Below are 25564 nucleotides of genomic sequence, written 5' to 3' on the forward strand. Positions count from 1 at the left end.
TCGATACAATGTTGAAATATTGCCAGCCCCAGCTTACTTAACTACTGCACCATTATTTTAGTTTTTGCACATAGTGATACTGCTAAATAACCTAAGCCTTGAGGACAAAAACTAAGACTAAATATATTGGCAATTTCCTCAACAAATAAACACTAGACTAAAATGCTATAGGGAGGGACTAGTGGAGAAGAGATCCAGTACAACTGAAAGTCATTTTATGTTTGGTTGCGCTCGGATGTCCTACAAGCTCAGCTTTGAGCTTGTAACTCGGCTATTTTCAGCATGCAACCAAGTGTAAAATATGCCATTACAACACCATCATCTGGCCCGCCAAAATACATTTCAGTCGACAAAATCAGGTGTAGATTTAGTCGACTAAAACCTTGCATTTGGTCGACTAAAACTAGACTAAAACTAAAACTTTTCAGATGACTAAAATATGACTAAATCTAAATGGAATTTTATATATATTAAAAAGATCTATGGCTAAAGCTACAACAGAATTTGCTGTCAAAATCAACACTACTAAGCTAAGGCTCACTGGTTCATTGCGAGCAAGTGTTTGTGGCTAGGTAGGCACTGGGCTGTGTCACATCTAAATGATGCATGAGGTCGACCAGGTAGCCAGACACAATGAGCGCCGAGGAGGCTACCGCAGCGCCGACCAAAACCTCCCCGGAGGAAGGAGAAGACATATCATGGTGGTACCGATGTCTCTGCAAAATCGCCGGGGTGATTGGAGGAATATGTAAGTCTTTGATAAAGTTGTTTGTTTTGTATGGGGGGGGGGGGGGGGGGGAACACAATGGCAGACCGTCTGCTTACCACACCTTCTGGCCTCGCCTGGGTGATTATGGCTGTGTGGATACTGTAAACCCGAGTGGGAAATGCCACTTCAAAGTTACATTTAGCACGCTATTTAGCTGTTTGTTGAGTTAATGTGGCAGATGTGACTGACACTACCTTCCTTACAGGTTGCATTCAAAGTTGGCCATGATTCTGCTGTATGCCTACACCAGGGACGTGCAGAGAATGTTAGAGAGGCAGGGGCTGAAATTTCTAAAAGGGCCTTTTGGTGAAAATGTTGAAAATAGCCGACCTCCGAGCTCAGAGGTCGGCTATTTTCATACTTGATACCACACTAAACTAAGCATAGAAAAGTCAATACTGGAGATGTGGCGTACAGCATGGATTTCTACACAGAGAGGGCAATTCTTTCAACACAAGATGCTGTATTCAAGTTCAGGAGAGTTTGGACATGGCAATTCCCTTCTGTATGGCACAAAAAGCGGACATCTGCATTTCTTTCACCATTGTGAAAACTGTATTCATGGTCTGGAGAGGGCACTTTTTACAGACTGTTAAAAGGGCAGGGGCTCAAGCCCCCTTTCATGTCTATGTGCCTGACCTACACTGTTCTTTCCATAAAAGTCACCTACTAGTGGGCCTTTGAACTTGCCTGGTTAATAAACCAGACTCCATCACACACTTCGTTACACCGGTGCGGTCTGGTTTATTAACCAGGCTACCTTTGAACTACAATGAAAGGAGAAGTGAAAGCAGTGGGAAGTGAGATATCTACGTCTTTTTATTGAAGTGTGTTTATACACAACACCTACGTTCTGACGTAAAGCATGTCATTTAACAGCACTGCTGCTGGGCCAGACCAGCAGTGGAGTTTTCCATTATCTCTTTCCATCTAGTTAGTAGTAGTTGGTAGTAGTTAGTAAGCTCACACAGTTTAGTCTTACATTTGACGTAAACCGGTCTGTTCCAGGGAACAGACTTACTGACTCAGACATTACAGATAGTCAGGAGTGATATTTTGCATATTTTGCTCTGCTGGCCTCCTCCCCTCCCCTCCCCCACCCGTCCTTTTCTCTCTCTCTGTCACATTAGGCAGCCTACTGTCACCAGAGCAAGCGGGCCCTGTATCACATTCAGCCATTGGAACGTTGCATATTCAATGGGCTCTGTATTATTCAGGACGCTCGCGTGTTTAGGACGGCGGTCCAAATAGGCAACTGGCACGATACCGTACTCCTTTCCACGAGCACACATAGACATCAACGGGGGCTTGAGCCCCTGCCCTTTTGTCTGTCTGTAAAAACTGCCCTTTCCAGACCATGAATGCAATTTTTTTACTATGGTGAAAGAAATGCAAATGCCCTCTTTCCCTGCCATACCTGAAGGCAGCATTCAATAGAATTGCCTTGTCCAAACTCTCCTGAAGTTGAATGCAGCATCTTATGTTGAAAGAATTGCCCCCTCTGTGTAGAAACCCATGCCGTTACGCCACATCTCCAGTATTGACTTGGTTATGCTTAGTTCAGTGTGGTTTCACACACCGAAAATAGCCTACCTCCAAGCTCACAACGCGTCTTTGTGAACTTGGAGGTCGGCTATTTTCGGTGCTTCCACCAAAAGGCCCATTTGGAAATTCCGGCTCCTGCCTCTCTAACGTTCTCTGCACGTCCCTGCTCCTTTCTGTTTGGGGTTCCAGCTGATGCCTGTTTGACCACAGCAGGGCTGTCCTAATTCGTTTTGAGGGGAACATTCCCAAAAAGCACAAAAAACAAGCCCGCCGCCTTGTCTGTCACAACCAGTGGTGTAAAGTAACTGAGTACATTTACTCAAGTACTGTACTTCAGTACACTTTTGAGGTATTTGTACCCAGTATTTCCATTACTTTTACTTCTACCCCACTACATCTCAGAGGCAAATGTTGTACTTTTACTCCACTACAATTATTTGAAAACTGTAGTTACTATTTACTTTGTAGATTTTGATTATTGTTAAAACAGCATACATTAACCACTTCAGCCCATTTCAGCCTTTTGAAAATAGCCAATCTACAAGCTCACAATGCGCCATGATGCGACGCATTGTGAGCTTGTAGATCTGCCATTTCCAAAAGATTTTTTGAAAACGTCGTTCTGCATAATGAGTACGTTCTACTTTTGTACTTTAAGTATATTTTGATACCAATACTTTTGTACTTTTACTCTTTTGAATTCTACGTCTACATTGCAGTATTGATACTTTTACATAAAGGAGTATTTCACCACTTTTCAAACCTGTCTTCATATAATAGGTCCTCACTAATGTTCATGATAAAATATCACAATTTTTTTCTACTCAGTCCAAGTCTCCTAGGAAAGCTGTGGGAAGTTCAGAATCCATCGTCTTGTGACATCATCATTTTCCAGAAAAAAAATGTAATCAATATTTTTGAAAAAAATATTTAGATTTTTAATATCGCGAGAACAATGGCTTCCACTTTAAAATTGCAACTTTTCAGGAATAGAAAGCCTGCAGTTTCTATAAGCTGGATTGGTAATCGATGATGTCACAAGACTATGGGTTTCTGACCAGCCCACAGCCCTCCTGAAAAGCTATTTTTGAGTGAGGACCAATTATATGAACATAGGTTGAAAAGTGGTGGAGTGCCCCTTTAAGTAAAACGTAAGTACCTTTTCCCACCACGGCTCACAACATCCTTCTCGTTCCATCACAAGTCACTTCACACGTGCAACCTTCCCCACAGGCAGGTCATTGTGTAATTTCCCTGTGCTGTAGTAATTATTCCTCTCATTACTAACACTGTTTCTTTTCTTCCTCATAGCCTGTGCCACCCTAGGGATATGGAACTGTGTTACTGTGCATCCATTAAGCATTATTGCTGGAATCTGGATGATGTAAGTCTCCTTAACAGAGTCATAGAACCACTTTGTACATATAAACCTGGATTCATGTTTATTCTGACGCTAGCTAGTAAGCAGCAACTGTATATGGACCAATACTTAGGGCTGTCACGATTATTACATAATCGTCTAATAGCAATTATTTGACATAATCGCAATTATTTTGTAATAATCGTCATAATCGTTTACTTTACATGTTGAAAAATGTTTATCCACCCGTTTCCGCGGGAGTTTACTGGAGATTATTTGGACCTGTTTGCACCACACACTTCCGGTTTAACAGCAGACATACAAGCTCACGTTGCGTCGCAGATGCAACCGTTGTGAGCTTGTAAATCACACTCGGCTGCGGCGCCGGAAGCTCGGTACAGTGTCTGCGCAATGCACTATGGGGCGTTGGAAACTCGTGGATATATGTTAAAATATTAAAAAAATAGTGGAAACAGACGATCTACAAGCTCACAACACGTCGCAATGTGACACGTTGTGAGTTTGTAGATCGGCTAGTTCCACTATCAATGTTCTTTTTAAAGTGTAAAGTTGTCAAATAATTATGTCTTCATTTCTTTGTATATTTAGGTTATGTGTCATATCTGCCCTGTGCAACTTCAAAGCCTAAAAGCCAAACAGAAATGTAATTGTCAACGACAAAAAAAACAATTAAATCATTAATCGCAATTATTTGAGTGACAATTAATCGTCGTGTAAAATGTCATAGTCGTGAACGCCCTACCAATACTTGTTTTGATTAGCACTTTCAAAGCCTGTCTGTTATTTGTTATCCAATTGTCCAATTTCTGTTTGGCTTTTAGGCTTTGAATTTGCTCATGGCAGATGTGACACAAACTAAACATAAAAAGAAATTACTGAAATATTTGACAACTTTACACTTAAAAAAGAACATTGATGGTGGAAATAGCCGATCTACAAGCTCACAACGCGTCGCATCGTGAGCTTGTAGATCTGCCATTTTTGTAATTTTTTGAAAATATATGAACGTTTTTCAACATGGAAACGATTATGAAAAAGAATCGCGGTTATGTGAAATGATTGCGATTAGACGATTATGTAATAATTGTGACAGCCCTAGAACCAATACTTGTTTTGATTAGACCTTTCAAAGCCTGTCTGTTATTTGTTATCAAATGGTATGTACAAGACAAGTCACTGCTGTTTTCCCCCTCACCTCCTGCCTCTCAAGGTTGAATGCCTTCGTGCTGTTCCTTTGTGAAGTACCATTTTGCTGTCAGATGGTAGAGTTTTCTAACGTCGTAGCAAACCGGGCCAATAAACTCAAGTCCTGGCAGAAAGGAGTCTTCTACTGCGGGTGAGAAACATAGCGAGGCCTTTTGTATTTGCCTTTAGTATAGATCACAGTGGCATTATAAAACACTATTATGGAGTGTGAAGTCAAATGTATAGTATACTTACTGTACAAAGAAAAAGCAAATCGGCTGATCATGTGGACTTCTCAAAACTGAGTTGCGATACCTAATTTCTGCAATGTACTTAAAGTACAACTTTGTTTTTTTACAACAAGGATTCATATTTTAGATTGTAATCAGAGATGAGTGTTAAAATGTTTTCATTTAGCGATTTTAACTATTTTGATTTCAGTGGGTGGGGGCATGCGTACAAGTGGCTAAATATGTCTTTCCAAGATGCACCGCGATCTTTCATGCATGGGCAGATGTGACTTATGGGGGCTAGTAGTGTTACTGTACACAGTACCTAATAAAGAAATCGCCGGCTTATTGTGTCTAAAGACACAAGAAGTACACATGCCCCCAGCCACTGAAACCTAAATCGCTAAAACGATAGAAAACAGTACATGAAAACATTTTAACACTCATCTTTTCTTTTCTCAATCTAAAATGTGAACCCTTGTTGTAAAAAAAAGTTGTCCTTTAAAATGTCTCACATATGTATGCGATAAGGTCTTGCTGCGCGGTCATTATGGCTTATATGGACACGACGGGGGGAATTATCAGCCCTAAGTGTCCATATAAGCCATAATGACCAAGCAGCAAGACCTTATAGCACTTATTACCCGGCTAAAACATAAAATTAATAATTTGACTCAAAACTAAAATCAAAACAAAGTGTTTCCTTGTTTACAGACGGCTGAAAGTGCGTCCCCCCGAGCGCAACACGGTCGCCTTGGAAAACAAGGAAGTGCTGATCAAATAGAATCCATTTCTGTTACTGCGTCGTCTATTTCTCGCCTCAAATGTTTTTAAAGACATTCTTCAGAGCAACGTTTGGTTGTAAATGTCGCTGTGTGTTTGTTTACATGGCTGACATGTTGGATACGGCACGAAATCCACGCAGTGCAGCCTGAATACAACAGCTGCTCTGAGCCTTTGATTAGGCAGCGGTGAATTATAGAGCGGAGCGGTCATTATACGCTCATAATTCACCGCTGATTTCAGCGCTCTACCAATCAGAATCAAGCATTCAACCAAGCCGGGTAATAAATTGACGTAATCAGTTGTTGATGTTTCACCATTGGTTTCTAATCTACAGAATGGCTCTGGTACCCATACTCATCAGTTTCTCCATCACCACCTTGTTTGGAAATGCTGTTGCATTTGCTACAGGTGTTCTGTACGGCCTCGGCTCCCTGGGCAAAAGGTAAGACCCCCGTTACGTTCTAGGCAGGGGTCTTCAACGTTTTCAGGCCAAGGACCCATTAGTTGAGAGAGAGATGAAGCAGGGACCCCCACAACCTGTTCATAGATTCCATATAGTTTCATTGTTTGACAGCACAATCATCAGTGTATTTTGAATTCATATCAATTTGTGTTTTCAGATATTTAACCACTTGAACCGTTAATACTTAATAAACTTGAACTTTCACACTGTACTTAGTCTGCTCTTTTTCCCCTCTACGGCAAAGCTCTTTGCCAAAATTAGCCGATCTACAAGCTTGTAGATCTGCTATTTTTGGCTTAAGTTCTCAGAATATGGACGCTAGGGTTCAAGTGGTTAATATAAAAAAGGATGGGGAAAAAAAAGTGTTTCTATCCCTCAAAGATTTGGATGACCCCCTGTAGTAACTCTGGGGAATTATGTTTTAGCAAATTCAACATAAAAAAGGTGGAACCAGGGCGGGACAAGGCAGAAAGATGACAAAGGGTGAATTAGAGCAGTGTTTCTCAAACTTTTACATTTCAAGGTCTCCCCTTAAAGTAGTTCACCCCAAAATAACTTTTTTCTCCCCTATTGATTACTTACGTCATGGAGACTTGAATTCAATATATATATATATATATGTTTTTGTATTTGTCACAAGACAAAAAATGTATTATAGTAAATTTACCCCCATTGATTCCAGATGGAGACCCAAAAGGATTTGGGTTCCCATCTGGAATCAATGGGGTTACATTTATTGTAATCAAATCTTTGTCTTAGGAATGCGACAAAACAAAAAATATTATTGAACTCTCCATGGCGTGAGTAATCAATAGGGAAAAAAAGGTAATTTTGGGGGTGAACTACTTCTTTACCTCCGACAGTATACGCGTTAGGCCGGTTAGGGTCCATTTGTATACTGTTAACAGACCTTACAGAATTGTATGGGTCAATTTAGACCCCATAAAGAAACCCACAAAGTCCCTGGAAAACCACTGAATTAGAGTATTTGTTATGCTTTAAGGTTGTAGCTCCCAAAACGAACCGTGTTATTCATCCATTTCATGGTTTGTGTAAACCCCTCTGGTCATACTAGCCCCTTTTCGACTGCAGCTTTAGCACCACAACACACCACACCACACCACACCACACCACACCACACCACACCACACCGCACCGCACCACATAAAAATATCTACATTTTCCATTACACAAAAGTACCCCTATCGGTAAGAAACAAATTGACCCTTTTAACGGTGATTATAATACAATATAAATTTGTATTACAACTATCCTAAATTATAATACACTATCATGGATTATAACTGTAATTATAATACACTATAAAGTATTAATGTATTACTATGATAATTATAATACACAATAGTAGATTATAATAGTGGTTATAACACAATACAATCTATTATCATGTATTACAACTATATCCTGGTGGTCTAAATGCAAAAATCAGTGAGTGATCAGTCATTATGAAGTGTTTGGCCCTGTTTGGCCAAGCACAGACCTACTCTAGATTGGATACTTTTTAGTACCACGTTTAGTACCACTTTCACACCACTTTGTGGAGTGCTGTGGTGTTGGGCCTGTGGAAAAGGGGCTTATGTGCCTTCTTTGCAGTTTGCACTAGCTTCTTGTCTTCATATTCTTTTGTTCCTCCATCCTTCCCTCACAGGGGAGATCAGGCCTATGCCGGACTCCAGAAACAGGAGGAAGAACAGAAGATGGCGGGGACAGCAGAGGCGGCTCCTTAGATCATTTGGAATTCATCAATATCATTTCACTATGCTTAGTAAAAACAGACCTGATTTGCACTGTACTCGATGAGTTCTTTTTCCATCTACAGAAAACTCTCATCACCAAAAATAGCAGATCTACAAGCTCACGACACGTCACAACGTGGCGCGTCGTGAGCTTGTAGATGGGCTATTTTTGGTGAACCTTCCCCCAGAATAAGGATGCAGGGGTTCAAGTAGTTACACGTCAAGTATAAAGTTATTTTCAGTCAGTTTCTGAGGGAAACAGATAATGTCTCCGTGACATATCCATACCACATCTCAGGAGGAAATATGTGCATATTTAAGTCACATAATAGGATGTAAGATTCTAAAAATTAACAGTGTAATTCAGCGACGCCGTGGATTCAAAAGTTATTTACAGGGGTGCCGCGAGTCAAAAACGTTTGTCTGCTATTCCTTCCCTACGTCTTACTCATACAGAATTGGATAAATATGTTTTTAGACTTTGACCTACTTATTGAAACCACTGCTTTGTTGACTTGGCAAAGCATTATCTAGATATTAGATGTAAAGAGCAACTGTATCATATGATATGGCCATGTGTAAGGCGTGAAATGGAAACAAATCAATCAAAATAAAGTGAATCATATTTTTGTGCCCAAATAATTGGTCCATTATGCATACGCTAATAAAATAATTCAATTTGACAGATATTTTAATGTTTGAATGGAATAATATATCCTGGAAGATGGTAATCATCATAAGTTCCTCTTTATTATGTCTACCAGTATATAAATTGCTGTGATAAGATTTTCGAACATGAGGCAGATTCATCCCACCTATGAGCTAATCTGAACAGAATTAAATGATGTATTAAACATGTTCTACCCTCAAGAAATATGCATATTTCATTTCAAGTTCCCAATATAAATACTTGTATATCATTTGTTAGCTTTCAGAACGTTGTACCATTGGGGAATACAGTATATCCAATATTCACCTAAAGGAAACATAGAATGACCATCTGTTATAGCTGAGCAACACCACAGATCATCTGAAGCAGTGGAAATGTGTCTTTGTTCGAATGTTCAATCTATCCTTTGCTGTAAGAGATAATGGCCCGGTTTCCCAAAGCGGTTTTTAGCCCATCGTAGCTAACACATGGTCGTAGAGACTTAGCCCTGACAGTCATGTTCCTGTGTTTACATGGGTTCGGGCAGAGCGACTTATTTAGCCCCCTACAACTACACCATCATTCAGATTTCATAAAGCGCTTAATAAGGTCTCACTCCTGTCTAAATACGGTACGGCATTCTATAATTACCCGAATCCTCCGTGTTCTTTAATAAGAAGCATTTTTATCCAATCCCTTTTTGTTTTCCCATGTATTTCCTGACATTCCCCATGCGCACCAACCCCATTGAGATACACAGACAATGATCGGATAAAAATGCTTCTTATTAAAGAACAGTAAGAGTAGAGGTAATTATAGAAAGCCATATCGTATTTAGACAGGTGTGAGACTTTATTAAGCACTTGTGAAATCTGAAAGTTGGTGTAGTTGTAGGGGGCTAATTAGGTCGCCCTGCCCAAACCCATGGGAACATGACGGTCGGGGCTTGGTCTCTACGAACGACCATGCGTGAGCTATGATGGGCTAAAAAACGTTTTGGGAAACCCGGCCAATGTATATAATCTGTTTAATGATGTGAATCCTGTGTGAATTTGATTTGTTTCTGTCTTTGATGTTATAATCTGGACGATCAAGAACTACTGTTTCTACTAGCACTGCTTTCATGTTAACTCCTTGTGCAAAATTGTTTCCATACCTTGGAAAATAATAAAGTGTTATACCCTTTTTCAACAATGTCCTCTATTTGTTGTTCTCTCTTCACTTTTTATTCATGATAGTTTCCAGGAGAGTCTGCACCTCCTCCAAACCAAGAGGGTTGGATCAACATACAACTCTTCAATAACACAACATATAAAATATACCTGAAACATAGCGCAAAAATAAATTGTCATGGGCCAATGAATCTCAGGATCGCTGGTCCATGTGTACAAGTATCATATTTGGCCTACAGCATACACATTTAAAACAGATATTAATTCGCCTGGGTATCCTGCACATTTTTAGTAAATAACATTCCTAGAAGAACATTAGCAAAAATAATTTATAGTTATTATAAATTCATTCTATTAAGCCAGAGAATGGCCGAGGCAGGCATTTCCACACTACAGACCAAACAAAAACGCATTTACCACCACCGGTACCTGGCCTGAAGAGCAAAACTAGATATTGTTTTCAGATTTCCAACACTTTGCATGTCTTCTATAATCCCGTTTTGAATTAACGTAATACAGTATACTGTATCTGTATCTGCGTAGCACTTTATGGCCTTTTAAAACAAAGTGTATTATTACATCCTCACCATCGCCACCATTCTCACATCGGGTGTGCATATCGTTGTTGTCGGGTGGAAACCTTGTATGTCCAAAACCGTAAACCGTGAAAACGATTTAAACTAGTGAAAACAGCCAATCTATAAGCACACAACGCCTCACGGTGCGAGGCGTTGTGTGCTTGTAGATCGGCTGTTTTCACTACCTTTGTGCAACAGCCTTGTATGATGAAGCAGGGCTTTACTTGGTGAAAAAACGTACAAACTTGAAACTTGGGAGATACGAAGTTTCTACCCGACAGTGACGATATGATTTGCCTACTACAAACAAACTCATCACGTGGTCCTTGTCCAGTAGTGACATCTCTCTTCTTGCAGACTGGTTCCCTTTTACACATTGAGTGCCCAAGATGAAACAAAAATCCCATAGTGCCCAAAACGTTACTGCTTTTACATTATTTCGGAGGGATGTAATCCGAGTATGTCTTGTTTTTTGTTTTGCGATAGTATTTTCTTTCACTCAGAACAGAAAAATAACAACCGCGGCCATCAGTGCTTTTCTAACGGCCGGTAGAAAAGGGCTCGTTTTTAACACTGCTACTGCTGTCTATTGCCATGTTTCCATAAGCTTATTCGGAAATAGGAAGCGAATTATGATAAATTTGCATTAAGACAATTGAATTTAGCCTGTTTCCATTTGCGGGTGTCATTCGAATTAGCGACGGTCGCATGAGTTGATCGGGCTGATTTTTTCAGACCCAACCGAGACGTGAGCACTGCACGTCTGACTGCTGTGACTTGATCGCTGCACACACAGTGCACACACATCCTGCAAGTTTCAGCGTCCTCTGGAAGGTGGCCGATCTGCAAGCTCACAGCGCGGCGCGGAGACGCGGATGCGAGCTGCTGTGAGCTTGTAGATCGGACAATTTTGGCACGCAAAACCGCGTGATGAGGAAGGGTTAGCCACGGATGGCTAGACTCCGGGAGGTGAAAACGGGAGGAATTTACACACGGTCCGTGTCACTCCGTGTGTAACAAACGACCGGTTTGTTTTGTGGGCTAACACTATAGAATGGACGTTAAGCGGCAAGGGAAAGTGTTAAGTTGGAGGACTATATGGACCTAATAATCTATTCGCATTTATTGTCCGACTTGTTTCCATACACAAATGCGCATTTAGTTTATTCGATAAAGCCTCAAAATCCACCTCCTCCAAGCGGATAAAAGTTTTTGCGGATAATGAAAGTTTATTCGAATTTTGAAGTGTTTCCATAAGAATATTTAAGCGAAAAAAGCTTAATGCGCATTAAGAGGATTTATGGAAACGCCACTTAACTCATTCCCTGCCAGGCCCGATAGTCCCGAGATTATTCCAATGTCTTTCCCCGCCAGGCCCGATAGTCCCGAGAATAAAAAAAAAAAAAGATTTTTGACCCCCAAAAATGGAGTAGGCATGATAGCAATCGCGAAATTGCATGTTTAACCCCCATAGCAACCCCATCTTTCAAGCATGGCAGCCATTTTGGCAGCCATCTTTGTTAAACATAGTGGCTGTTATCTCATGAATGCCTGAACGGATTTCCATTCGGATTTTTTTGTTTGAAAGCTGTGAGCAATGTGGACACACGTGGTGCATTATCTAGGCATGGGTGTGCATGATCCGTGCACACCCAATTACATGGAAGTCTATGGAGACGAATGGCAGGTGGGAGTACGGAGGTATGTTAAAATGGCGGTCAATGTGTTAAGAAGGAACCGGATTTCCCGGTCACGTGATACCCCGTAACCCGTTGCATTTGGGAATTGGAGTGTTTCTCTACACGCGGCTGCCTCATACAGTAAGCTACAGTTCAATATAAAATAATAGCAGACATGCCAAACGCGTCGTGGCACTGTCCATTATCAACATCGGCCACATAGTTTATATCAATCCTGACAATTTCCCCCCAAATTGCTTTATTTTTTTTAGATATCGTGATTGGTTATGTTTTGTTTATATTCAATAAAAAGAATGTACCTGAACATTGTTGTTGGTGCTCATGCTAAAATGTCAGTTTGACATACATTTTAATGGCTTGTAATAGAGTAATACAGTCACTTTAGACCAAATATATGGTTTTTCAAAAGGTTGAATTACGAATACCTAGCAACTTTAAAGGACCAGGTCACCTCTGGGACAACCAGATCTTATTTTATTGTTGTGTGGGACACGATCAACACAATCCTGAGTTATTTTTTGTGTTCAATCTGTGTTTTTAGATAATTTAGTATTTCAGCCGATTTCAGCATGCTACAACTGGTCATATGATGCAAAATGCATCATATGACCAGTTGTAGCATGCTGAAATACTAACATATCTAAAAACACAGATTGAACACAAAAAATACAAAAAATAATTCAGGATTGTGTTGATCGTGTCCCACACAACAATAAAATAAGATCTGGTTGTCCCAGAGGTGACCTGGTCCTTTAAAGACAACTCGCAGACAGTTTGTCCAACACATCAAGGGCAGTGAAGGACACTTTTAAATGCTGAGATCTAGTATACACGGCATACACTTATGAATAGAAGTCGATATTAGACTGTTATTGTCCGTCAAGGGCCAGGTGAGATGGTTAAACTTGTTCACCAGGGACAACAGGGGCTTCCTTCTGTCTTTCTGTGTACGATTCTCTTTTCCTATATTTATCTCTTATGTCTGCTTCCCACCTTTTCTTCACCATTGTGTACAGCCTCATGGTCGCTTGAGCATCTTGGACCTGGAAAACAATGGAATAAAGAGTAAGGACATCAGTCAGAAGTATGTTCACATACAAAGGAGTTAAAGCACAGATATAAAAAGCTAGATGCCTCGTTCACCTCTGCGGTTCATTGGAGTGACGTGCAACAATTGAGTACCTGAGACGAATAACAGTCTAATATATATATATATATTTTTTTTTAATATAGATATTTTTTGATTTACCAGACTGTAAGCCACAAACTAGTCACGTTTAATCTGTTAAATTGTTAATGCACTCCCTCCTCAGTTTGTTCAATTGTCTGTTTTAATGTTATCTGCTCCCTTTGAATGCTGAATATTGCTTGTACGGACTTACACTGCTGTTCCACAAACGGTTGGAGATATACTGTTTTTCCACTTTCAGTATTATGTCTTATAATTCCTAATATATATGAGTTAAGTAAAATGAATATAATTCAACACAATGAGGGGGGTGTGCATCAAGAATTTAACAGATTAAAAACTTCTAGTTTGTGGTTTACAGTCTGGTAAATCAAAAGATTATCTATATTCAAATCTTTAAAAATATGGACTTAGACTGTTTTCCATCTGCCTCTGATTGGCCTAGTAACTTCCCTATGCGTGACGCACGTGGAAGCGATGCACAAGGATTCCCTTGGTCCCTCGATACATATGAACCAGAGCCGAAGGAAGCGTCTACCTTTCTATGTCTAAATCCCAAGACTGAAATTTATTTTCAGACCATGTCCCAATAAGTCTTATTTTTTAAACATGGTGCGTGCAGGACACACCAATATTTGGGGTGTTTCCCTGAAATTCTAAACTTTATAGAAGTGTCTTCTGAAGTTCTGTTGTATTCTATGCCAGTCTGGCCAATTCAAATACTCATATCTTGAAAGTATAACTGCTTTTTAGTTTGGAGACCACTTGACTAGCATTTTGATGACTTTAGTAATATGCATATTACATTATTATTACGTATTACATTCTAATTCATGCAGTGATGTTCATCATTGTAACTGTAGCACAGAAAGGCAATGGTTAGTGATTACAATAATAAGCCTAAAAGATCGTTTTACATGTTTCTGTTCTCATGAGAAAGCAGAGCAAATAATGAATAATAACTAAATATGCTGTATGGATGGCCGATATCACAATGAATTTATTAAAGTATAGGGACCTCAAAAGGGACTTTTCCTGAGGTTGACTTACGGATGAATGTTCCCCCTTTTGGACATCCACATTGAGTATCTTTCGGCTGAGGAGTTTCAGCGAGGGTCGACTACTCTAAAGGAGAGAGAGAGAAACAAAATACGTGAAAAGGTCATCTCGGGAGTTGGCCCGTCACAATTATTATGTGATTGTCCAATCGCAATTATTTGAGATAATCGCAATTATTTTGCATAATCGTTTCCATGTAGAAAAATTGAAAAAATAGCAGAAAAGGCAGATCTACAAGCTTACAACGCAGCTTGGAGATCTGTTATTTCCGCTATTTTCAACGAAAGAAAAAATAGTATGAGTATAAAATTAAAAAGTATAAAATTATTAAATATGTCATTAGTCTGCCCTGTGCGGTTTGTGATTGTGAAGCCTAAATTGCAGAAATTAAGTTTGTATCATATGTTCCAGTCTTCAACGCCAAACACACAATTAAATCGTTATTTGCGTGACAATTAATCATCAAGTAAAATTCATAATCATGACAGCTCTACTCAGGAGCAGAAACACAGAACCCTCCGCAAGCAACAGTGTTAAGTTTCCAGTACCTTCACTTGCTTCTTAAATGGTTTATATTTCTGGGTGTCTCTGATGTTCTTCTTGGGGTGATCCAAGAGTAAGATCTGAAAAGAGAATGTTCAGAGTTGGTTCATGAATGACTGCTGAAAACAACAGATGAAACCGGTCCAGTCCATGCTAGGGATGGGACCATAAGCGATATTATCGTTCATCGTGATAAAAAACACTCACAATAATCATATTGTGGAGGTTTAATTCATCGTGATATTGTCCTCCGTCATGCACTGGGATCAATTCACCTTTTATTTGCCGAGCTGCATATCCGGTACCACTTAAACCCTCTAGAATTGGGTAAAAGGTACTTATAATATACATACTTGATAGTCTTTTTTTCACACTCCATCAAATGTCTTTGCTAAAAAATAGACAATCTACAAGCTCACAACGCGTCGCAACGTGTTGTGTGAGCTTGTAGATATGCTATTTTTTGGCAAATGTTCCGCCCCAGGATAATGGATTTTGATTATCGCGATAATATCATTAATCGCATTAATTGTCACAATACTCTTTTGTCACTTTACTGTAGAATAACAAATGTAGTTTGTATGCCATTCTTCCTTCCATTTCATTCTGTTGTTATACACAACGATTTCCAAAAGCATTCTTTGATTGTGCAAATAATTGAAAGTGGCAATGTGAAACCCATAAATTGTATGGAAAACCATACGGGTGGGTCAATGAATATTTAAATGGGGCAATTCACTTGTCTACACAGACTACAGAGGGATTTATTTAGCTACACAAGGAATATGTGTACAACTTGAAAGATGGGTTTGTTCCCATCCGTGAGGGGGAATGCATACAGACGGACACATTAGATCCCGACTACTATGTTTGATTGGGAAAAAGCGCTGCCTGTCTCCAGACTGGGTTCCGCCCAAAATCCCTTCTGTGATCTTGGTCAGTGACAGACTCAGAAGCGTAGCGACTCTGAGGCTGTCTCGAGAGATTACAATAATGGTGATATGACATTTTCATATGGTCCCATCCCTAGTCCATGCCATCAGACGCAGGCTAACCTTTATGTCATTGTGCACAGCGTGGCCCACCAGGATCCTCCCCTTCAGGATGTCAGCAACCTCCTTCTGGACAGTAAGCACCTCCTCCCCTGCAGCACAGAATAACATGGAACACACATGTATGCCAACTCAGGATATAGTACAAGTAATACACAGTAGTACACAGAATGACATGGAACACACATGTATGCCAACTCAGGATATAGTACCAGTAATACACAGTAGTACACAGAATGACATGGAACACACATGTATGCCAACTCAGGATATAGTACCAGTAATACACAGTAGTACACAGAATGACATGGGACACACATGTATGCCAACTCAGGATATAGTACCAGTAATACACAGTAGTACACAGAATGACATGGAACACACATGTATGCTAACTCAGGATATAGTACCAGTAATACACAGTAGTACACAGAATGACATGGAACACACATGTATGCTAACTCAGGATATAGTACCAGTAATACACAGTAGTACACAGAATGACATGGAACAAACATGTATGCCAACTCAGAATATAGTACCAGTAATACACAGTAGTACACAGAATGACATGGAACACACATGTATGCCAACTCAGGATATAGTACCAGTAATACACAGTAGTACACAGAATGACATGGAACACACATGTATGCCAACTCAGGATATAGTACCAGTAATACACAGTAGTACACAGAATGACATGGAACACACATGTATGCCAACTCAGGATATAGTACCAGTAATACACAGTAGTACACAGAATGACATGGAACACACATGTATGCCAACTCAGGATATAGTACCAGTAATACACAGTAGTACACAGAATGACATGGGACACACATGTATGCTAACTCAGGATATAGTACCAGTAATACACAGTAGTACACAGAATGACATGGAACACACATGTATGCTAACTCAGGATATAGTACCAGTAATACACAGTAGTACAGGTACACAGAATGACATGGAACACACATGTATGCTAACTCAGGATATAGTACCAGTTGAAAAACGAGGAAACTTGAATCTGCCCTCTCCCTCTGTAAGAAGACAGCTCCACTGGTTACAATTCGTCTTCAAATGTATTAATTTTAATTATCCACAATATCTAAAACAATACTTGTCTCCATTTTTTAAAATTGTACCATTTTTGGCCACTGGGGGGCACTGTTCACTAATATATGAGACAGCAATGTGTTCACTGCTCTCTGGGCTGCCTGTGATACTGATAAAAAAATATAAAAAATGAATTCATGTAATCAGCTTTCTGCACACCTTCTTCAAAATGGCCGCCAAAATGGCCGCCATCCACATGCTGTAATTGTTTGTGTGTTAATCTAAAAATGGATTTTTCTTGGGGTTGATTATATTTTTCTGCCAACTGCAAGGGGGCAATGGACATCTTCTGAGAGCTTATTTTTTTCAATTTTTTTATGGCTGAAATTTCTTAGATAGAGGTTTGGCAAAACCCTTGGCAGGGAATGTGTTAATATGATTAAAAAATAGCTGTCTTCTTATTATGAGAGTACATGTACATGTTTTTAACTTATAATAATGAATAACTTTTGCATAACTTTAGAGTTACAACTTTATATCTTATCCTTTATTAAGTATGACTTTATTATATACTATCACAACAGTTATGACATCCATTATTCTGCTTTTTAATGATCCAGTCTTTGTTTGACGGTTCTGTTTTCCTTGTTGTCCTGTTTGTTTACTTGTATTGTCTATTATTCTTTCTATTGTAGGGTTGATTTGTTTTGTTTTATGTTTGAGTTATGTTCTCAGGGTTCCCACACATTTTTACCAATTAATTTCCAAAACTTTTCCAGAATATTTAACCCGATTTCCAGGACTATATAACAATAATTCATCTCAATAACGAGTCGCTTACTCCTATGCGCAATGCCCAAAGACAGGTAGTGTATGCCAGTGGTTCTCAACCTTTTCAGGTTCGTGTCCCCCGAAATAATCATATTTTAACTGGGGACCCCGGCACCCTGACGAGCACTAAGAGTAGAGGAATTTTGTATAACACGGTTTTATAAGGCGTTGTGAGCATGTAGATCGGCTATTTTCACAATATTTGAGAATTTGGCCAATGTTTAATTTGTCATTTCAGAGGTATTAACAAAATCAATAACCAAAGACAATGCATAGCTATTTTTTTCCAGGACCTTCCAGGACCCTTGATCAATTCCAAAACGTTTCCAGTACCAGGGAGATAAGCGACCCTCAGGTCGCTTGTTTACACGCAGCCTCATGGTGGCGCTAGAACAGAACTGAACATGTGCAGGTAGACGTGAAGATTTTAAGTGGCATGTATGCCTATGGGTTGAGGGAATGTGCGTGGCTAATTGCAAGGACAAGGCATGTGGTGTTCATGATTTGCGGAGGGAGCAATCCAGCAACCTCTAAAAGGCAATCGTAGCCTATCAGGAGGGAATATGGGAAATGGGACAGATGCATGTTGATGACATGAGTTGCGTCTCGCTGTGCGTGGTTTTTAGGCAACATCTGTAGGAGCGGTGTCCATTAATGTTGTCTGCAAAAAGCAACCTCATGGTGGCGCTAGAAGAGGGGCATGTGAGAAATCAGGGGCGGAGGTTGTGGTTTGCCAGTCAAGGAGTGTGTGTGCAAAGTTTGGCATGGATAGGGGCAACGGTGCCGGAGATAAGAGTAGGGCCAAAAGTGTGACGTGACGTGACGGACAGGCGGAGGGACTGAGCGGACAGCCAGTGGAGGTTATGATGTTTTACTGAAATTAAATATCGGGAAAAAATATCGGGAAAAAAATGCACACCAGAGTGCGGTTCAGTGTTGGTGTGAATGCAATCTGTGTCAAATGCAGGAAATGTACCACAACGTGGCATAGTGGGTTGAAGAATCTTTCAACACAGGGGGAAAAAGCGCACAGGTACGTACAGGAGTGAATGCAAATGCACTAAATTAAGAATGCAAATATTTTTGCAACTTCACCCCCCAATCGCACCGAGTCTACCCAATTAACACTTCCGCAGCCTAACCCGGCTGACGGCTGTAGTTGGGTTGGCAGTGCCATGGTTACCAAGGTAAACAGACGCTTGCTGCGGGTGCTTGTGAAAGGCGCTGGTGCATAAGTCATGACGCAACGCGCACAGAAGCAAAACGGAGCGTCTATGCTCCATTGACTCCTATTCTATGCTCCAACATAAAAACGTCTGTATCTCTGAATAAGGTGCAAATAACGCCGAATAGGCAGAGAGACACTCTTTTTCACACCATCACTCAATCCTGATCTCCTTCCTGTATTCGTCAGATTACACACATGTGCACATGCAGACAGCTTCTGGGGCTCTTCCTAGCTCTTCAAAATAAAACGACCGGCTATGGCAGCAGGCGTTGTGTTAAGGGTGTGAATCTGCCCTGAGAAAATTATAAGGCAATATTAACCTAAAAAGAAAACGTGACAACACAGTGACAAAAAGGTCTTAGCGTTTGCGTCAAGTGAATTCCAGAAGCGCAAATGTGAACGCTGTCTGTCAACTTACCGTTTACAATGTCCTCCGGTCGGATGCCACTGACAAATGTCCTGTAGTCTGTCACTTCCTCCGTGGGCTTGACGAATTTGTCGTAGATGCACTTCCCGAACTGGTTGACGAGGGACACGCGTGCCACTATGCTGTCCTCTCCATCGGGGCCCACTCCCACCATCTCACAGTCCATGGCCACCGCTCTCGTGATGCTGACGGTTGCCATGGTAGACAGGAGAAATGGAAAAGTGGAAAAGTGCCTTGATCATAGGGCTGTCACGATTATGACATTTTACGTGACGATTAATTGTGACTCAAACAATTGCGATTAACGATTTAATTGTGTATTTGCCGTTGACAATTACATTTCTGTTTGGCTTGCAGGCTTTGAAGTTGCACATGGCAGATATGACACACTAAATATACAAAGAAATGACTGACATATTTGACAACTTTATACTTTAAAGAAATAACATCGATAGTAGCATCACACCGCGTTGTGAGCTTGTAGATCTGCCATTTCCACTACTTTTTGAAAGTGTTTGAACCTATATGAACATTTCTCAACATGGAAACGATTATGACGATTATGCAAAATAATTGCGATTACCTCAAATAATTGCGATAAGGCGATTATGTAATAATTGTGACAGGCCTTCTTGATCACGGCTGTTTTGTTATCCCACACCGTGCACGTGTGGAGGTCAGATAGGTTAAATCAACATTAAATAACGTCATAAAACTGGTAATAATCGTTTCAAAACGAGGGCTATCGCCTTCTATGTCTGGGGGGTGCGAGACACCAGTGTTTATCAGTTACCTGGTACTGATAAAAGAAAAAAATCTGTTTGTGACTTTTTAGGTTTTCCCCTTTCAATATTCGCGTTTCTAAAGAATCAATACAGCACAGAACATCATAATTATGCCCATGGCATAGTATTATTATAATTTTAGCTATAGCGTTGCAGGCAAGCTTTTAACCCGTCTGGAACGCATCTGTGTCACTTTAGATTTTAACCACTTTAACCATTATTTTGTACTTTAGCTATTCAAACATAGCAGATCTACAAGCTCATAGCGCGGCACCGAGTGCCATGCTTGTAGATCTGCTATTTTTGAAAAAAAAAAACATGAAAATGTGTGCAAAATCTACAAATCTTTGAAGATATGTAACATGTACTGTATATATTTTAATGTAACTCAAATCTTTGCTTCTCAACATATTTTGAGACGGGGGTCGGCGGTCAAACACATAATTCTGGGGTTCCTTGACATGAAAAAGTTTTGAGAACCACTGATCATAGCAACATAAAGTTTTTCAAAAAACTGTTAGGATTTAGAAGACATCTTGTAGAATAGAGTACTGATGTTTAGGCCTAGAATTATTGAATGCTTTAATTATTGAAAAATAACAGATATACAAGCTCGCAGCGCGGCACAGCTTGTATATCGAGCTTGTAGATCTGCTATTTTTTTTTCCAAAATCATGAAAATGTGTGCAAATCTTTCGATATACATATGTATTTTTAAAGCGAACGTTTGTTACTAAAATTTTGCTTTTGGGGGGTCCCTGGGACTAAATATTTTGAGATGGGGGTCCGTGGCCAAATACATATCATTTTGGGGGTCCTTGACATGAAAAAGTTTGCGCACCGCCGACATAGAAACATATCTTTTTCAAAAAACCTTAGAAGGATTCAGAAGACACAAAGAAGTACACAAATGTTCAAGATTTTTCAAAAATAGCAGATCTACCAGCTCGCACTGCAGCACTCGGTGGCCATGCTGTGAGCTTGTATATCTGCTATTTATTAATAGCTAAAGCATAAAATGACAGGCAATAATGCGTACCTGGTCTAAATGGGAAACCAAAGCCATGTGACTTAACTCACCCCTCGAAAGCTCTCTCTTTGACGAGGGCACTCTCAGTGTCCTGGGAGGGCTTCCTCTGAATGCCTTTCTTCTTCCTCATGATGTCTCCTGCCTCCGCTCCCAACGCCTCCTCCACGTCGTCAGGGTCCACGTCGTCAAACCAAAGGTCCACTCTGCAGCGGCACAGTGGAAAAGAGTGTGTGTCAGCGACGGAAGCTGCCGGACATGTTCCTTAGCTTCTACTTTGCTCAATAGCTAAGGCCTTGTTTAAGTTTTGTCTAGGAATGGGACGATATGAAAATGTCATATCACGATTATTGTGACAAAACGGTATTATCGCGGTAATCAAAATCCATTATCCCGGGGTGGAACATTTGCCAAAAAATAGCAGATCTACAAGCTCACAACGCGTCGCAGCGCGTTGTGGGCTTGTAGATCGGCTATATTTTGGCAAAGACATTTGATAGGAGAGTGAAAAAAGACTGTAACAAGTACATATATTATAAGTACCTTTTACCAATTATAGAGGATTTAAATGGTACCGGATATGCAGCTCGGCAATGCAGCCCAGTGCATGACGGAGCACGATAAATTAAATCTCCACGATACGATTATCGTGAGTGATTTTTATCACGATAAATGATAATATCATCGTGTATCTTCCCATCCCTAGTTTTGGCGCAAGATATTTGTTGCTTTGAGTTCCTATTGTATGCCTAATTGCCTATGTGTGTCTTTATGCTTATTTTAGTTGTTTTGTTTCTCGCTAATGATTCTCTCTGGTTTATTGTGATTCTTGTTGCTGTCTCTGACATTTTCTGTAAAGCACTTTGGTCAACTCTGTTGTTTTTAAACGTGTTCTGTAAATTAAATTGGATTGGATAATGTTGCTTGTCGAAAATAAATAATTTCCGAGCAAGAAGTACTTACACTTTTAACTCAACCCAATACACCTTTTTTCATATGTTAAAAAATAAGCAAGCCCACAGATCGCAACACGTTGGGCGCTTGTAGATTTTTGTTGAATGTTCAATTTTAAATGAATGCTGAATGTTTTCATTCACAACTGCTTGGCTGAAGATCCATTGATTCTATAGCCCATGTCATTTTATCGGCTCTGTTCAGACCAGCACTGATCCGAGTGGACCAGACCCCTCGTGCCGTCGGATTTTCAGGCCGTCGGAATATCGAGATTTAGCCATGCCCAGTCAAGGATGTTAAGGTTTCTCTGGTTAATGCAGCTTCATAACAAAAGAGACAAATGTGTATTTAAAGCTGTATACTTACTCCGTGGGCTTCTTCTCTTCCGGCGGCGCAACTTTCTTTTTCTTGGACGCGTGATCCGAAAATGTTTTTCCAGCCTCGTGTTTCCTTTTGATGGCTTTAGATTGTGGTGGATTTGAGGCAGCCGGACCATTGACATTCAATTTGGAGCCCTCTGGGACAGGTTTGCTCGGAACAGATTTGTTTTCACCAGTTTTTATAGTCTTTGATTGTGCGTGAGAGGTGTGTTTCTTAGAATTCTCTTTTGGTTGTTTTGTCAGTGTTTTTAAAGCAGGACTCTGCTTCACGGGCTCCTTCTTCTCTGGTGGATTGTCCTTAAGCAGCTGTAGAAAATAGGAAGTAAACCGTAAATATAATCCTTAACAGTGGTGGGGAGAAAGTACTCAAATGTTTTACTTAACCCATTTAGGCCTAAGTCCGATTTGAAAATTACCAACAGTTTTACTAGAAAATGTATTACACAGCCTCTGTAGCAGCTAGAAACAAAATTCCAAAATTATTTGATAGCTTTACCTTTGGCTTTTCATAGAATAATAAATAAACACAATACTGTACTACATACTGTACATGTACTGTAATACACAAAAATATGTTCCTGGCCTGAGGAGGTAATACACTTTAATGTGTACCCGACCGTGAAAGTATAGATACAGCAATGTAGAAATACTATGTTACAAGTGAAAGTCTGGAATTCAGCATTTACTTGAGTACAATAACAAACGTATTGGTATCACGAATCGATGTACTTAAAAGTACAAAAGTAGAAAGAACTTTGCAGAATGTCTCATTTCACAAGTTTTCAAATGTATAAAATGTATACACGTAATCATCTTTTGAAACTAGCAGATCTACAAGCAAGCTTACAATGTGTCGACTCGCATGGCGATGCATTGTGAGCTTGTAGATCCGCTATTTTCAAATGGCCTAAATGTAGCCTAGCTAAAGTTGTCAAATGTAGTGGAGTTAAAGTACAATATTTGGATCCAATATGTAGTGGAGTAAAAGAAGTACAAGTATTGGAAAATGGAAATACCCAAGTAAAGTACACATACCTCAAAAGTGTACTTTAGTTACTTTACACCACTGATTAATAACTGTGGTGGTGAAATTACCAAAGATTAAAACTTCACTTTACACAAAGTTAACTGACACAGATGTCCAAACCCTTACCTCTAACAACTGTTTCCAGTTGGCAGAGAACTCCTGGGTGTCTTTGGGAGGTATGGTGGGCTTCCCCGGGTCCTTGGGTGGTGCAGGCTTTTTCTTTTTGGAGTTGTGATGATTCTGCTTCATCCAGTCTCGCCTTCTCTCCTTGGCGTTGCCTTTATTGTTCCCCACTGATGTCGATTGCCCTGCTTTAGCTGTGGCAGCAGAGGCTGCTTTTTGGGGCTTTGCCTTGGACATGATCGTCTCTCTTGTGGGTTCGAAAGGTTAGATTTTTGGATCGATCAGGCTCGGCTCTGGAGTAACGTTGCACACCCTCCGCTTGCTGCTGGCAGACTTGCTAACTACTAGTAGCTACCTACACGTTTTAACGCCACAAGAAGCTATAGTCAAGTCTGATCGCACTTTATTTTCCCCGAATCTAAAATCTACTTAATACCGGCGATAACACATGACTGAGTTATTTTTGCCAACATGTTGTTGAAGTTACTGTAGTAGTCTACTTACTGCTTGCTGCTGAAACAAGCGTGCCATGCTGTACTGTGTACTTCCGTGGTGTGTAACAGCAAGACGAGTCCGGCGGAAACACTTGTAGTAGCATGTGACAACAAATATTATTCTCAGTCACACATGGCAAGTCATGTACAACAATTAGCCAAGTTTAACATAATTTATATACATCTTATGCATAATAGACATAATAGGCAACCGTATTTTATTTTTTAGCATAAGCCCTAAAACATGACGGTCGCTGTCTGATAACATGACATATGACCGTCATGGGTCAGGATTCACCTGTGTTGGTGGAGGCGTATTGAAACGCCCATACAAACTACACAAACATTCAGATTTCACAAACAAAGTGCTTTATAAAGTCATACCCCCTTTTAAATCTTGGCCGGCATTGTATAATTACCCGGATCCTCCGTGTTCTTTTATAAGAAGCCTTTTTATCAGATATTGTTTCTGTTTTCCCATGTATTTCCGGACCCCTTTTTTTGCAAGGCCACGCCCACATTTCAGTGTGGTTGGTGCGCATGTGGAACGCCAGGAAATACATGGGAAAACAGAAAAATATTGGATAAAAAGGCTTCTTATTAAAGAACACGGAGGATCCGTGCCGGATTGCCGGCCAAGGTTTAGAACGGGTTGTGAGTGTGACTTAATAAAACACTTTTGTTTGGTGAAATCTGAATGTTTGTGTAGTTTGTATTGTATGGGCTTTTGAATTCGCCTCCACCAACGCACGTAAATCCTGACCCATGACGATCGTACGTCATGTAATGTGGGTTCCCAGAAGCTTCTCATTTTCGCCACTAGGGGGCGCGGGGGGAGTGCGTCATGTTATCAGCGACCGTCATGTTTCAGCCATGGAAACCTTACAAGTTGAGAAAGCAGACTGCAAGTGGTGCACCCCATATGTTGAAAATATATATAAAAATGGTCTCATTCTTTAGTGCTGGATGTGCTCTAATCTGTGCCATTGAAATCATCAATTGTGTTTTTTATATATATTTACACTTATTATTATTATTATTACCCTTATTACCCTTATTATTATTATTATTATTATGTAACAGCCAGGCCTGCAATTTCTTCATTTTAGGGGCAAGGCCGCTTGGCCTTTGGTGTTGTCCATCTTTTGAGGGCACAAAGCAAGGC

At 40.2% G+C, this 25564-nt stretch overlaps 2 protein-coding genes across 2 annotated transcripts; one reads left to right on the plus strand and one right to left on the minus strand.

Moving 5' to 3' along the window:
* Positions 1–633: 633 nt before the first annotated feature.
* LOC308303166 (calcium channel flower homolog) lies at positions 634–8107 on the plus strand (the record flags this gene model as incomplete). The annotated part of the gene is made up of 5 exons (XM_080747490.1): positions 634–748; positions 3626–3698; positions 4906–5031; positions 6231–6338; positions 8029–8107. The coding sequence occupies 5 exons, from the start codon at positions 634–636 to the stop codon at positions 8105–8107; spliced, it is 501 nt and encodes a 166-aa protein (XP_080603616.1).
* A 4866-nt stretch (positions 8108–12973) lies between these two features.
* On the minus strand, positions 12974–24434 carry rexo4 (REX4 homolog, 3'-5' exonuclease). The gene is made up of 8 exons (XM_080747559.1): positions 23909–24434; positions 22742–23061; positions 21475–21627; positions 19601–19794; positions 16062–16150; positions 15012–15086; positions 14455–14529; positions 12974–13258 (listed from the first exon to the last, which is right to left on the minus strand). Exons 1-8 carry the CDS (start codon positions 24140–24142, stop codon positions 13115–13117), a joined length of 1284 nt encoding a protein of 427 aa, XP_080603685.1. The 5' UTR covers positions 24143–24434; the 3' UTR covers positions 12974–13114.
* Positions 24435–25564: the final 1130 nt, after the last annotated feature.

This window comes from Nannobrachium achirus (assembly GCF_963921795.1).
Source record: "Nannobrachium achirus genome assembly, chromosome: 18".
NCBI classification, from domain to species: domain Eukaryota; kingdom Metazoa; phylum Chordata; class Actinopteri; order Myctophiformes; family Myctophidae; genus Nannobrachium; species Nannobrachium achirus.